General features: G+C 42.4%; 1 protein-coding gene across 3 annotated transcripts; it reads right to left on the bottom strand.

Annotated features, from left to right (window-relative positions):
* On the bottom strand, positions 4,191–15,788 carry LOC8058080. Of its 3 annotated transcripts, none has more exons than XM_021450947.1 (17): positions 15,499–15,788; positions 12,623–14,709; positions 12,336–12,449; positions 11,437–11,873; positions 11,116–11,329; positions 10,961–11,048; positions 10,592–10,644; positions 10,404–10,514; positions 8,789–10,324; positions 8,600–8,709; positions 7,999–8,098; positions 7,716–7,893; positions 7,388–7,458; positions 6,257–6,378; positions 5,272–6,156; positions 4,802–4,892; positions 4,191–4,685 (listed from the first exon to the last, which is right to left on the bottom strand). In XM_021450947.1, exons 2-17 carry the CDS (start codon positions 14,697–14,699, stop codon positions 4,663–4,665), a joined length of 6,210 nt encoding a protein of 2,069 aa, XP_021306622.1. In that variant the 5' UTR covers positions 14,700–14,709; positions 15,499–15,788; the 3' UTR covers positions 4,191–4,662. The 3 variants fall into 3 exon arrangements, with proteins under 3 accessions (XP_021306622.1, XP_021306623.1, XP_002464935.2); XM_021450948.1 differs by having other exon boundaries at positions 4,336–4,685; positions 10,404–10,511; XM_002464890.2 differs by having other exon boundaries at positions 4,336–4,685; positions 10,961–11,036.

Genomic DNA, 16,203 nt, shown 5'->3' with positions numbered 1-16,203 from the left:
CAAGTCCCTAACACAAGCTTGTATTTACATTCATATATTTATGCTTGTGTAGTTGCTCTTGTAATTAGTTAGCTTGTGTAGCTTGCTAGTTACCTTCTTGCTTGTGTAGCTAGAAGTAGTTCCCTTGCGTGACTAATTTGGTTTGTGTAACCTTGTTAGTCACATTGCTTAGTTTTTGTAGCTAAGTAAGTTGCGCTCTCTAATTAGGCATTAGTTGCCTTGTTATTGAGCTTGCTAGTGAGCTTAGGAGCTTTGTGCTTTTGCTTACTAGTTGTGTAGGAGCTCCCCGGTTTGCAAAGTACTAGTGGCATAGGTTTGTGTGACCTTGCTTCTACAATTGGTTAAGTGAGCTCTTGCTAAGGTAGCACCTTGTTTGCTTGTTTAGGATCTTTTACAAGGTGCTAGAGAACTTAGATAGAGGGGTGTAGTCTTGGCTAGACCGATAGTTTTAATTCCGCATTTGTTTCGGTTAGCCGGCGTGATAAATTTTAGAAAGGACTATTCACCCCCCCTCTAGTCCGCCATCTCGACCCTTCACCCAGCAGTTGGCCTGCAGCCTGCGGCCTAGCAAGCAGCGCGGCCCGCGCCCCCGCCTGTGCCACTGCCAGGCGGACTCCGCTCGCCCGCTGCACCCAAAGCCGCTTACAGGTGTGCCCCACCTGTCAGCGATAGGGCCCTTCCCTAACCTTCGTCCGCATCGGGCGGGCACCATCACCGCCGCTCGATCGCTTCTCGGGCGCGCGGAACGAGGTTCCCCGGCCTATAAAGGCCCTTAGCCCTGTGCGCCGCACACCCGCCTAACCCTAGGAGGAGGCGCCGCTATTGCTGTGCCACCGAGCTCCTAGCCGCCGTCAATCTCCGCGCTCGTTGCGTCCCGGTCGACAAGGATGCCGCCGTGAGGTTCGCAGCAAGGTGAGGAACCCGCTGAACCCTCTCCAATCCTCTCTCTCGCATTCGTGTGCCCGCTTGAGCTCGTCGGAGGAAGAGCGCCGCCGCACCGAGCCGCTCCGCCGCGTGCGCGGCCGCCTCCGGCCTACCCCGGTCGCCATGGTGCCTCGCATCGCGCTCGCAAGGCCAAGCCGCACCCCCTTAGCCCCTCGCCTTCGCCCTACACGTCCGGGATCCACCGCGCCACTGCACTCCGGCGAGCCACCGCCGCGGCCAAGGCTGCCCCTGTGACCCAAGCCCCGCCGGAGAGCCGCAGCCGCCCGATCTTGAGCCAACGGCTCAGATCTACCGCGAACCAAGCCAGCGCCACGTCAGCGCCACGCAAGCGAAGACTGGGTCAACCAGTCAAGTCGCGGTCAGCCCTGGCCATTTTGCATAAAAGCCCCTGTACTTTTCAGTAATCAACCCGCGGTCCGCTTTAGTTCAAAAGAAATTCGATATAGGTCCTGATTGTTGCAGTCTAGACCCTGACGCCGTTAGTATTTATTTATTTAGTCCAAAATGCTTTTAAAATTCAGTTTTATTTATTTAAATTATGAAAAATAGTTCTACTTTATCACAGTTTTGCCACTGACCTAGTTTTGGCCATAGAATCCGCGTTTTAACTCCGATTGAGCCCGTTCTTATCGCGTTAGTTTCGTATCGTCGTAAGCTACACTTTAGCAGTGATAGTTACCTCGTTTGACCAATTAGGTTTTCACCATAAATACAAAATGATTAATGACTAACTAAATACCCTTTTAATCTACAAAAGCAATTTATGTTTGTAACTTTGGTTTTTCATAAACACATTAATATTATTAATACCAACATAAATGCTTTCTTAATTGTGACCTACTTAATCTAATCTCATTTTATAAATACTTTGTATAACTTATGTCACAAATTCCTTGTTTTCTAAATATAAATAGTAAAGTGACTTAAGTGATGTAGAATAGTTTGTAATTAGATTATGACTAAAGTTTAACTCCAGCTCTTATAATTCTTTATAATCTGGTCAATTCAACTTTGAGATATTTCTCTGAAAAGTCTATCACCTTCTTTTATGAAATAAAATACGACCAGCGTATAGTCGTCTTCTTAGTTACACTTCGAACCTCGAAAGTTGTGTCCGTTTAACGATAGCTCCGTTCTTAATCGTTCTTGTGTTGTCACGATCGTAGCAATAAGCCACGTCGTTTAGTGCGCTCTTTCTAAGCTTTTCTTTTGATTGTTGTTTGTTCTTAGTCGTGATTGTTTGTTTGTTTGTTTGTGTTGCTTGGTTGCTTCGAGTAGAAGAAGCGTGGTTAGTTAGCGTCGAAGACCAGGAGCTGAGGACCGACAGTTGCAGCAGAAGATGGAGATCTGGAAGATAGAAGCCAAAGAATTCTGAGCAGTTATACACTGGGAATTAAGGCAAGTGCAGGCACCCTTTGATCATATTGTACCTATGAACTTTAAATACATTTACTTTTCACTGCATGTGTCTTAATACTGCAAACCTTAAGGACCTGACTAGCCCTTTACTACTATATTCCTTGTACTCCTGGGTTTTATACATGGGTAGAATAGTGGACAGTAGTTATGCTTAGCTGCTCTACTCATCTAATCCATATAATAATAAAAGTAATAATCTTGCCTAATGAATTCTTCAATGATGACTACTGCTCCAATGGTGGATAATGGTCACTTCGGTGACGGAGATGTTACGGTGCTTGCGAGCATCGTGGTTTGTTGAGGAAAAGGGGGAGCGGGTATTGTTGGTTGGCCCGGTTGCCGGGCGTACCCGTCTCTGCTCTCCGTAAGAACTTAGTCATGGAGCGGCCCCTGGGACATACAGTGCAGCCCAAGCTATATGGCTCTGGCTTGACTAATTAGCAGGACCTCCACTAGTAGGGTGTTACTTTCCGGGTAGGCGTGAGGAAGTAACTTGGGTAATGAATATTAAGTTGTCGGTTGATCGGTATGTCATGTCTATGGGTATCGACTGCCGAGCGCCCCGGCCAAAACTTACGAGTGGCATCCTATTAGTTGGACTCTATGAAAGGTCTCGTAGTGAAACTCTGCATGCTCACCTTGGTAGTGTTTTGGGGAGTCGCGACCCCGGGCGAATGGGAATCACGACTTGGAGTGAAAGTGCACACCTCTGCAGAGTGTAAAATTGATATATCAATCGTGCTCACGGTCACGAGCGGCCCAGACTCTCACATGATGAGCAAATTGGAATCACATAAAACTTGGAGGCGAAATTTGGTTGAGGTTGCTACCTCGTGCTTTGGCGGAATGGCTATTCCGTGTTAGCAGGATTGCTATCTTGTGATCTTAATTGGGATTGCTATCCCATGACCTTAATAGGGTTGCTACCCCGAGTTACTATCTGAGATTGCTACCTCGGTAATCTTAATAATAATTATTATTATAATGATGAGTAATAATATTGTTAATTTACTTTCACCTAATTAAAGGTTGTGATGCTTTACTCATATTTAGTAATAGGTTGTTTAAATAAAAGAGTTATAATAAAAGTTTATCAACTTAAAAAGCTCACCTGCAGTTAAACTGTGTCAGCTTTTTCCTTTGATTAAGCCTTGCATGTCATTATACTTTCCGCATGTACTTGTTGAGTTCGACATGAACTCACCCTTGCTATTTCCCCTCCCCCCCCCCCCAACACCCCAGTGTGTAGTAAAGTGCTGCTCAGAAGAAGGATAGAGGTGCTATGAAGTTTTCTAGAAGTATATCAGAAGTAGTATATCAGAGAAGTATATCAGAAGTAGTATATCAGAGAAGTGCTTGGTGTCAACCGTCTCTAAATGGAGCCTAAGAAGTTTAGCTACTGTTTCCACGTACTCTAATTGTTGTAAGTGTTATTATAAATATGTTTTCCAATATATATAACACTGTTTCTGATATTTCTATTCTTTGTTGTATGTGTGGACTTCCTGAGCACACATATAACGACTCTGGTCTTATTTTAAAAGCCACAATAGCCAAGAGTTCAAAGATTATCATTACGCGAATACAACCATAACAAACGAAACTAATGATCATTACACGAATAAAAACCATATCAAACCAGCAATTCAGCACTGCTGGCCGTTTCGAAACAAAACAAAACAAAAAACGATCAAACAACAGCCCGACTACACAACTGCACAGAAGCAGAGCACCATCCAGCTCCTGCGACTGCAGGGAGACGACTTAGAAAAGGAATGAATGATCAAACAACGCTGGCAAGTCACGAGTTCACAGGCGTCAGCACATGTTAAATTGTCGGATGAATTTAAACCACACCCAATTTCTTTCCCGGTGTATCCATACATACTAAGGCCAGTCTCAATGGAGTTTCATGAGAGTTTCATGCACATTAAATATGCTGATGTGGCGCTATAGTAATGAAGAGAGAGATGATAAGAGTTTTATCCCATGAAACTCTAATGCACTGTTTCCAAAATACAGATGTGTTGAAAACTGGGCTATGAAACTGCCATTGAGGATGGCCTAAGAGGAGGTTTCTACGAGATTAATGGCTATCCTACAACACGGACAAGTCTGATTCAAGCAAGTAAAAGAAAGGGTTAACACAATTCACTTAAGCTAGTTTATAATACATCCGAATCCTTGTGTTCCAATAAAGACTTCCTACTCCAATCCTATCCTCCTGCTTCCATACTGGAAGGCTGCAGCTATGTACAACGAGCTGTCCCACCAAAAGCAGCTATGTGGTGCCTTCACTCAACCATGAGCTTGAGCTCTCCCTGTTTCGACAACAAGTTCATAACAGAATGACCATCAGAAGCAAAGGAAAACAAAAAAAATCAAAGAAAATAAAGATTACACTCATAAAGTAAAATAAGGGAATAAGTATAGGTACCTCTTGACGATGCACTTCTGTAATTGCTCCTAGGAACCTTCTCGCCAGGAACTTTTGAGATTATGAGGGAACTTTGCAAGCCCTCTAGTAACTGTAGCACAAAAGATTGGAGTAAAAGTTAGGCATATAAAATAAGAATTCTGATATATAGTCCATTTCAGGACTGCTGCATAACATAAGTAGACAAAGCAAGTTCCATAGCAGGCACGCACTTTAGCACCACTTGTGTGCAAGCATAGAGAAACAACATTAACCTATCTCAGTTGTCCAACAAAATGAAGTATAAAAAGGCTAGAATAACTAACAGTAATAGAATAAGAGTATTTTCATAAGCCAAATTATATTTTATGCAGAGTAAACAATTAGTGGAATAAAGTGTACTACTGAAACTCAATGACAGAAGGGACTTCAAATGCAGTGTCCAGATTAATATAAATATGTTGCAACATAGATATAGTTCTTGTACTTACTCTTGAAGTTGGTTGAATTCGCCTGTTAGAACGTCTGGGTTCAGTAGAATCAGAAGTAGTCATTCGGGGTTCACCAGAATCAGAACTCGTCTTTTCAGAGGTTTTGAGTATACCTCTGTTTGCGTTACTGACAGTGGGAACATATTTCCTTTTAGCTCGATTAGTAGTGGATACATTTGGCTTGGAACTAGGAACAGTAGATGCAGTTTGCAGTTCAGAAACAGAAGGAACTTCAGTTCTAAGGCCCCCACCAAGCGCAGGATTATTTTTAACTAAGGTGGGCTTCTCATTGTTGGAAGTGCTTGTCGAACTTCCCGCAAAACTAAAACTCCTTTGAGAAACACAAGAATTTTGAACATGCATGGGCATGGAATCCTTTTCAGGAGCACTGCTACCTCCAACGCTCTGAGACTTGGTAGGCTTAGGTAATCTAGACCTCGTCTCACCTACTCTCTTTCCTCTAATAGGATCAACTTTGGTAGTATTTTCACGTGGCCTTGGCAATGGCATCAGATGTTTCACAAATCTGTTAGATGCATTGCCCTCAGAAATCTTGTCAGACTGGCCTGCGTCATAATGTTTGCTTACTTCCATAAACTTCTTCTTCTTTCCATGTTTTGGAACACCATAGACAACCTTTGATCCTTCCTTTTGTAATCCAGGCCGTCTGAATGCAAGACCATCAGATTTGTTCTCAACTACACTCTTCCCAACGTTGAAAACAATTTCCTCCTGAGACACAGACAATGGCTTTAGTTCCTCCTGCTTCTTTGCATTGTTGGTACTCTTGTCCTTCGAAGAACCCCCCACTTCGCCAACAACAGATAGATCACCACCTGTTTCAAGCAAGTCTGTCCTTTGGCGTTTCTCAAGAGGTGAATCGCCCTAAGATCATAGGAATTGCAATTCAGTCATTGAGAAAAGCAGAACTTTGAACATCAGGTACAGAGTAAAAGATAAGAAGTCTAGAAAGTAAAAAATCAACCTTAGTAGATTTGGATTTCCTTTCTCTTGCACGGGACCACTCTATCCATTGACCATCTTTCCAAACACGCGATGGACGAAGACTCCAAGCATCAACTAGTAAGGACTCACCACCACCACCAACTGGAAATGAATGAATAATAAAAACAAGGTTTGATAAAGACCGCACATTACAATACATCAGATAAGACAGTTACGAAAATAACCAACAAACCATAAATTCTGTTATGTCAGTTTAAGCTCAGGAGCCTCAGAGGCATAATTGCATTGGGCAGTGCTATGCACCTACCCCCCCCCCCCCCCCACCCACCCATCATAGTAAAAAGCTGGTTTATTGTATGTATTCTGAAGTTTCTAGTTTATCCTTCATTTACATTTTCTCCCAAAATCAAGAACAAGAAAATATCGTGCACCTTCTCATTGGCTATGATACTGTCAAAGTTATTTGGTGATGAAATCTACGTGATCTTAGGAAAGGTGATTAGAACATATTGTGCACCTAACGATTGATGATGGGTGGTGACTTCAGCAGTACTTTTCAGCACTCAGCAGTACTTTTCAGCGAAGGAATAGTGTCTTTCTCTCACAACAAATCAGCAGCAGCAGCCAAACAGGGATGGACAGAGTTGCAGGTAGTACTGAAGAATAATTGCACCGATGCTCTAGCTATGGCAATGTACAGCCTCCAAATTGTAGATAATGGACCAACATACAGATGGGGAGGGGATTACAAAGGACTTGAGAAGCTAAAGAATAACTCACTAACTCAGGTGGGTGGCATGTAGAAACATCAGGATACTGATCAACAATGCTTCGGCCATGGGTAGAGAATGAACATGAATTTCATAAGCTGTGTTGTCTTCTCTTTTTATAAAACCCACAATTACTATAATAGTTTATGATATTAATCCTGTTTGATGTACAAGGAATATTAATTCTGCCAATTTTGAAAAAAATATTGGCACTGCCTGCTCTCCCATCAATACCAGACTACCAGTACAGCACTGATGAATGACAAACTACTGTTTCTAGAATCTTAAGTTCCTAAAAAAGTTCAAACGAATGCATGTAAAAGGACACGAGGTAAAAAAGAGAAAATGGGTGACAGGCGATAGTGGCTGCAAAAAAATACCTGAAAATTGTACAACATATTTCGTCTCATTAGTCTCATAATTCTGAGAAATAACTCCCTCTCGCCAACAGCTGAAAGAAACAAGCATCAGATAAAGTGGATAATGAACTTCAGAACACTGATATCACAACAAATAGTGAACTCGCATGAAACAGCAATTTAAGTTGTAATTCATGAGACAAGCAAAAGAAAAATGATGATGCAGCTAATCAGAAAAAAAAGTGTGAGATGTTGGTTCTATGCATTTCCAACTCAAAATAGCGAAATAGAGAATGTCCAACATTACTAGATAATTGCGCTGAAAAGAATAACACTGAATAGCATATACCTATTATTGACCCAAGCGTCTACATGATCTCCAATAACCCATAAACAACTGCCTGCTGTTTCCCTGCGTCGTTTCCTAGTTTTGAATTTAGAGAGGGTAGCAGGGTGCGCGAGACGTATCCGAGGCGGCTTATCCCCTTCTTGTCTCAATGGCACCCATTCTTCACCAGGACCAGTTCCTGAAAAAAGATCAATTAAGCAGCTGTGAAAAGGGTAAAAATGGAATGACACCCATGGAAAAAGCATCAACAAAAGGTTGATATGGTCAATGAATGGATACTCACCATTGTGGTCACCATAGTTGACAAAAGCATTATTTGCATTTATATCAATAACCTTAGCAGAAAACCAAGCTACTCCAAACCCACACTTGTCAGATAAAACCTATCAAAAACAAAATGAAGTAACACTGTAAAAAGGTTGCATTAAGAATTGAGGTGGCAAATCAGATCAGATCACACTAAGGCTGACAAACACTTATACTCAAACAGAACATGTAAAAACTTAATAATGACATCATTAGCATCTTAAAATGTAAGCAGACAAATTTTCATTAGTTTGGGACTGATGCACATCAACCAATATAGATTTGTCATACGGACTCAAATATGTTGTTATGACCATTACCAACATATTAACATGAAAAGGTTGAGGAACTAACATTTTCTGATTTTTACTATATTGATGTGAATGTAATTGGGGAGATCATGTTAATGTACGATGCAGCAATCAGGAAACAAGAAAACCAATAAATACCATAGAGTACATACTATAACAAGAAAAGGAATAACAAAAGGCCCAGAATCCAGAGATACCACTCTATGATCTTCATAATGTACAAAGGGAGAAAGGAGAACTGCGTCCAAGCCAAACAAAGAAACTTACCTCAACTGCAGATCCCTTTTCAATGCCATTCCAGATAATGCTTATTGGTGCTGTAACATTGTTACCATCCAGTGACACAGTGACAGGAACATCTTCAACAACCCCATGTCCTACATTAGCCAAACAGAAGGTAAATGAGCTGAAAGTGACCGATGATCTGGATATGCCAAAAGCTAATTGTAACTTTACCTGGATGTACTCCAGATGGCTGTAATTCTTTGCAGCTTGAAGATGGCTCCGAACTTGGTAGTGCTTGATCACATTTAGGTTTCCGACCACGCTTTCTGCCAGATTTGTTAAAGTTAGCAGTTGCATCTACCTCCAATGTTTCTGTTACTGGATTATCGTTACCACTTCCAGATTTATTCCTCACACTCGCTGACTTCCAATAGCCATTCGGCCCAGCTTCCAAAAGCTCTCTTAGGGTAAAAGGAAGTGGTTCCCCCATTCCAATAATGGTTCCTGCTCTGAACACAGCCTCTGCAGCAAGCTCTGCAGCTTTCAATATGGCATCCAAGTTTTCAGCACGTTTTGCAGCTGCAGATGCCTCTTCAACCCTCTTTCTAGCAGCCTCCCGTGCCACAGAAATGATGGAACCTGGGGCATGACTCTTGTTCTTAATTTTCAGAGATGACGCTGGTGTTGAACTTGACAAGGTAGGTGGACTGCTAATGACATTAAATTGACCAGCTTCATGATGCATGGACATTACAGATATAGAAGACGTAAGAGCTTCCTCTGCCATCATTTTTGCCTGCAATGCAGCCTCTGATGCCATCTTGGTAGCTTCTGCAGCTGCCTTTGCAACAGAAACTGCTGCTTCAGCAGCAGCTGCAGCCGAAGTAAGCTTCTCTTCAACTTCTGGAGGTAACTTGTCTCTTGAGATTGTGGATAGATGGCTCCATAAGCCTTCCTTGTACTTAACTGCCTCCATTGAGTCAATGCACGCACCTTTAGCCTGTGCACTTGATTGTTCTACTGCACCACGGATCTGTTCTGAAAAGATGATTCTTTGCTGACTATCCATACCACCTGTGATCTGGTAGTTAGGTTCAGAGGCAATCTGGCCAGTGTTAGGAACAAGCTTGCTGCAAGATAAAGCAAATCCTGCTGAGTGCTTAATGGCAGGAGGAGTAAAAGATGGCATGTCCATTTTGAGCTGAGGAGAAGCAATGACAGGTTGCTGTTCTGGACTTGCTGAAGCTTTCTTTCTTTTCCTTGGCTTTTGTGATGCGGTGCCATGTTTAGAGCTAGAAGCAGCCTTCTGTTTTCCATCATTCACAACTGTTGTTGGAGAAGAAACGATAGAAGGTGCTGGACTGGGAAGAACTACACCAGATGAAACAGTATGTGAAATGGATATATTTTTGGATGAGGCCCCCTTCGCGGTTTCATTTGTAGGAATAGCTGGTTGCATCGATGAATCAAATATTAAGTTTTGTGGTGGAATCAACCAGGGTGCAGGACGTGGACCAGGGCTTTGAGTATACCAGGGGGCAACACCAGGAGACGGATGTCTCATGTGTGCAAATGGTGATACTGCCTGGCTAAAATCCAGATGAGTACCTCGTTGCAGGTTAAATGTAGAACTACCAAAAGGTACATTAGAAGTTGGGGAGAGGGTTACAGCAGGATGTGCTGGCGCCACAGTTTTGCCACCTTTTTTGCTAGCTGGCACAGTTGTAATTGCTGTACTCTTGCTAGCTTTCTCAGGCACGGAACTACCTGCAAACTTGGCTGGTCAGAAAAAAATAGAAAAAAAAATGTCTGGCAGAAATTGTTCCAGTATCATTCATATAATTACCTATACGTGCACTTGTGGGGGTCTCTAAACTGACATAAAGTGATTTTTGGTACTGAAATCTTTCAAAAGCAGCTCGCCAAGCAGCCTCCCATGTAGGTTTGCCACAACCTACTGTTCATGTAACAAAAAATCTGTAAGATACATATAGGGCAGAAGAGGACTATATTAAACACTGAAGCCAGACAAACCAGGTTCTCCAAAAGCTGCCAACATGTAAGCCTCTCCTGGTGGCGTTCCTTGACTGCTCAAAGAAAATTAACTTATATTAGATCTCACATTTTACAAATAAATACTCCAACCAATCCCAAATATCATCAAATTTCACCTTTGGGAGCATGAATTAAGCTAACGGGTACAGTGGCACTATGCTCATAGGTGACAAGTTTACTGCACTGGTCAGGGTGCAATTGAAGGGCAGAAATGGAAGAATAAGGTAAAATGTACATTGGAGTTTGTCATGGATTTATAATTGGTGCATATGAGATAAGGCTATTTAAGGCTATATTGATTTATTATATTTGGGATATGAGCAACTTTATAAGAGAAATATAACTCACATAAGAGCTCCATAAACAAATATCTGTGCACGTAGCTGCAAATGCTGTGGATCTGTGAATGGAAAATTCACTAAATCTGCAGAAGAAACTGAAGTATTCAAGTCAATTACTTTTTTAATAGCTTCGAAACGTAAAGATATAGGAGATTTGCATACCAGAACACTCAGGGATTGGATGCTGCTGCGGCGGTGAACTTTTACTCTTAATGCTGCCACTTATATTAGAGTTGTCTGAGGTGCCGCCCCCAGAACCTTCAGTCACTTTCCTTTCTGATAGCTGTTCTTTACCAGCCTCCACAGTAGATGTTTTCTTACTATCATCACTAGTATCCTTCAAAGAACTTCCTGCTTGAGGATTTTCTGTGGCCGTCTAAAATTTAGATACAAAAACCATGTTAATATATGTCATACGCACTGGCGCACGCAGAGAGAGGGGGAGAGAGACAGAGACAGAGACAGAGAGAGAGAGACAGAGACCTTGGTACTCTGAGAAGTTATGTATCTAGGGAAAGGGCTCCAAACAGGGCTATGGGCTTTCTCAGCAACATTTGGTGGAGCTCCCACCTCAAATGAGAAGCTTCTATCACCTCCTGCTGCACTAGTCTCCTCAGAACCAAGAGCAGATTCTATATTTCTGGTACAACATTGTTTTGAGCTCTGGGTAACATCAGCTAAGGCTCCACGATCTTTAGGATCCTCAGATTGCCCACATAGTTTGTCATGAAGTAAAGCATTGCTGCCATGTCCACCTTCTTCGGGAGAGGATTCAGCGCAACTAATCACTGAAGGGGACCCACATGTAACCCCAGTGCAGATTCCAATACCATTACCAGGTTCCAATAAGCTTGAGCCTTCCTTTCCTTGGGATGGCACAGTATCAGGACTACAATCTGTACCGTGATTTAACACTATATCTGTACCCAAAAAAAACCATGTCACTTTGCATTGACAACAGTTGGTGTCTACGTTAGCAATGCTTATAACACTTGGTATATTAGACCAAAGGCTTTCGTCACAGCTCTATAGAAAGCATAATAGAGTATGCTGAGGATACCAGCTTTACATAGATGTGTCTATCACTCCATCTCCCAATCTAAGTTACTTTACTCAGATTGGGGACTAAAGTCACTGACCATGCACATTAGACAGGTCAAAAAGTGATAATAGTCAATAGAGCATAAATGGCACCATAATGACTAAGATAAGCCTGACACATGACCGATTGTGCACCTAGCACATATTAGGAAAGACATTGTAAAGCATGCATGACAGACCATAAATGTGCCAAGTTTGAAACATCTATTTTTCTGCTTCAAACTGGTGAAAAGGGGAGTGAAAATAACTGCATTGACATTGTGCTAGCACAAACAACTGACCTTGCATATGTGCATTCAAATCATCACTTGCATTCAGTGGAGTTTTTACTATATTTTCGGCCACCTTTCCAGTTGGGATACCTAATGTAGGTGCTGTGGTTGGATCTATATGATCTGCAAGTTTGAAGATCTATCAGTCTGGCATCTCAGTAAATGAACTTCTAGATGGTTAATTGAATGAACCCCAGTATTTCAGTTTTAAAGTAAAACAAGCTCAAAATGCACACAACAATTAGACATATGCCCAACAAGATCAGAGCATGATAGGAAGTAAAAAAAAGACTCACCTGATTTATCCTGAGTTTCTCCTGTGGTCAAACCACCCAAAGAATTAGGCTGCTCCTTGTATTTCTCCTTCTCTGTAGCAGAAACAGTACCACTATAAACAGCAATGTTTGACTCCATGGGCACAGCTAGCATTTCCCTTCCTTGTTCAGAGCCAGGAGAAATACCATTGCAGTCTTGATCTCCTAAAGCAGATTTAGCACCTTCCTTGAATGGCTCCTCATTATTCACTGTGGCCATTTTCAAATCCTTTTCATCTAGTAAAGCAGAAGAATCAACAGGAGAAACACCTATTGAACAGCCATTTTTATCCTCAGAAGTACCAACATTGTCAGTAACAATGGTAGGCGTGACACCACTGCTAGAACTAATCACTGATGCTGAAATTTTCTCTTGAAGCCCAGAAGTAGATAGGAGTAAATTTGTGCTTTTAGGCTCCTCTCTTAAAGCAGGCAATTCGTGTTCTTCGAATGACCTCTCATGATTTAGCGAGGGAATGTTTGGATCCTCTGAAGCATTCAGAATGTCAGCTGCAAAGTTTTCAGGTGCAATACTGTCGGAAGGACCAACCTTATCTTTGGATGTACCAGTAGCATTTGTAGCATTTTCTTCACGATCATTTTCTATCATTTGCTCAATGTTCCCTGAAACTGCTGGTATTTCCTCCCCAGTTATCTTTCCACCAATGTCACCACTTTTTTGGTTGTCAACAGAATCTTGATGGTGCTCCAACACTACATGTTTTGATTCATCACCTGTACAGCAGGTGTTTGTACTATTGCCTCCATCATTCTTTGTTTCTTCAGGAACACAAGTGGCATCGTCAATTTTACTTTCGGGAGACACAGAACTGACAGGATGTGAATTAGAACTTCTTGGGTCTGCCTCAGATTGGTGAGATAGAAGAGAATTTAAACCAATACTAAACTCCTTAACAACGAGCTCATTGCTCCTGTGAACAGAACTTTTGAGGCCTTCAGTTCCATGTTGCACTGCTGAAAAAGATGGTTGATGAGTGCTGTTCACTTTATTGCAAGTATCATCACTCCTGTGCAGCATCTTAACTGGATTTGTGATAGCCTCTAGTAATCCATCAGAACTTTCTGACAATAGAGTTTCATTGGGCTGACCAGCACATGACAAATTATGCAGTTCTTGTAGTCCACCTTCGACTTTATTTTCATTGGTAAGGCAGAACTCTGAATCTTGAGTAACACCAGCCTCAGATTCTTTAATATCTTTCTTGAAGTGATATGAATCAGTATATATGTTCTGCAGGGGAGCCAACTCTGGGAAAGGTTCATTATTCAAGTTCTTTGAATCTACTTCAGCTGAGGGTGCATTAAGTTTGTCCAAAGAACGATCATCATGACCTGCCCCAAGATAGTTGCCAGCAGCTGGGCAGCTTCCTGATGTGTTGTTTGAAGAGGACAACTTCTCACCTGCAATGCACTTCTCAGCAACAGAATCTGCTGCCTGCTCAGCTTTCTTGTCCATTAAGAAAGGTGCAAAATGTTCAAGCTGAGACTCGGTGTTTGAAAGGTCAGCAGTCATTCTAGAATGAGTGCTCTGAGTACGATCAAGATCGTCTGTCATTCTATCTTTCTCAGTTGGCACTACAGTACTATCTGTTGGGGAGTTACTAGATTTAGGATGAACACTCGGTTGATCAGTTTGACTGTTCATACCACTTAACTGAAGGTGAGCATTACTGTCCATATTACCAGTTGTCTCGTTTCCTCCCACTGATTTCAGTAGCATTTCGACAGATTCTGTGGATGTTGCCTCTGACCAGACATTATTGGTTTTAGATATCGAGCAAGATTCAGTTGCGCTAGAGCTAAAATCAACAACACTGCTTCCAGTGGACAGAACCTCAATCCAACTATTCTCGTGCCCTTGAACGCTGAAAAATGCTTCTGAATCTATCAAATTATCAAATCGAAGATGGCCTTGTAGTTGCTCCTCGATATCAAGTTTTGGCAGTGCAAATGGTCGCAAACCTGATGGGAATTTGCTACTGTCTTCACCAGCTAGTTGAAAGTTTTGGCTCTGAAAATCAGTATCGTCATGATCCATGGGTGTATGCCTACAAAATAGAGAAGTTTAAAACATATAAAGTTGAAGTCCCAACAAGTAAAACATGAATACACAACTTTGCAGCAAGCAAGCTAAATATATTGGAGCATCATATTTATATATAACATAACATAATTCATACATGAGTGTGTATCAGAGTATGTGAGAGAACGAGTTCGTATTTTAGGCAGTAGGAAGAATCTCAGACGACTCTACAAGACTGCCACCTAGTACCCAGTAATGATGATTGTTGTATAACAAATAACCCGCACAAAATTGCAGTACACACTGAACCATAAAGATTGGTGTAGCAGTTTTAAAAGCGCCAAAAGAAAAGTGCAAATTCTACATTTGCTAGCAGAACATTCTTAGTCAATTAAGACCATACCCACTCCTGCCCGATGAATAGAACATGTGCGGTGCACTTTGACAACAGGACCATGAGCTCGCCAGCACTTAACTCTCAGCAAAACATTACTCTAAGCAAGTAAAGCTGTAATTTACAGCAGTCGGATTGAACCAAAGCCCGGAACCAGTCTGACTCCAAAGCACATGAGGCTACTGAAAACAAAAGGCTCCAAACCCTAATTCCCAGCGTCAAGCTGGAATTCGAAACTACGCCTTCGAAACCACCCGAAAACAAGACGGCTAAGCTCAAGCGCCACCCAACCCAAACCCTAACCCACCAAGCTGCGCGCGCGCGACCCGGGTGACCCACTACAAGCCTCGCACACTGCGGCACGGAAGCGAGGCACGCCGCGTGAAGAAGAAAAAATTATAAGGAGGAATGGAGAGGTACCGGGAGGGATTCGCTCGCCCTTCTACCACCCTCCATCCGTGAGCGGAGTCGTCAGAACCCTAGATCCTGCAGGGCGGCGGCTGCTGCTCATACCCCGGCGCCCAGCGCCGGAAACCCTAGCTCCTGCAGCGGCGGCGGAGGCGAACCCTAAGCGGCGGGGGAGAGGGGCTGTGGCCGGCGACGAACAGCAAGTAGCGGAGGCGAGCGGGAGCGAGAGCAGAGCAAGGTGGAGACTGGAAGGGGTGTGGTGGTCCGTGGTGGGGTGGGGTTTTGTGGTTCGGCTGTGCAGGATGCACCCGGCCCGCGCACCAGGCACACCAGTAGGCGACGCACTGGACCGGGTGGTTGTGACTTGCGCGTTTCACACTAGAGGCTTTTAGCTAGCAAATATCATCGTGCGTTGAGACGAAACATAAAATAATTATAAAAAATGATGACATAATGTCACAAATCTATTTATATTTAATTTTTTTAAATTAAAATCAATAATTTATTTTATTTATAACCATGACATATATGGTATTATTATAGTTAAATAATAAATTGTAAAAATTTCAGTTCACTATGAGATTTTGTTCACCAGTCCATCTGTATAGAACTATGATTCTTTACCTAATATTTAATCATAAAAATTTCAGTATGTCCACTTTTTTGTCCGTCCATAGTATATGAACACAGCCCAGACCGGCCGGGTCAGTTGAGTTC

Source organism: Sorghum bicolor, chromosome 1, assembly GCF_000003195.3.
Source record: "Sorghum bicolor cultivar BTx623 chromosome 1, Sorghum_bicolor_NCBIv3, whole genome shotgun sequence".
NCBI classification, from domain to species: Eukaryota; Viridiplantae; Streptophyta; class Magnoliopsida; order Poales; family Poaceae; genus Sorghum; species Sorghum bicolor.
This window is presented reverse-complemented; position numbering and strand designations above follow the sequence as displayed.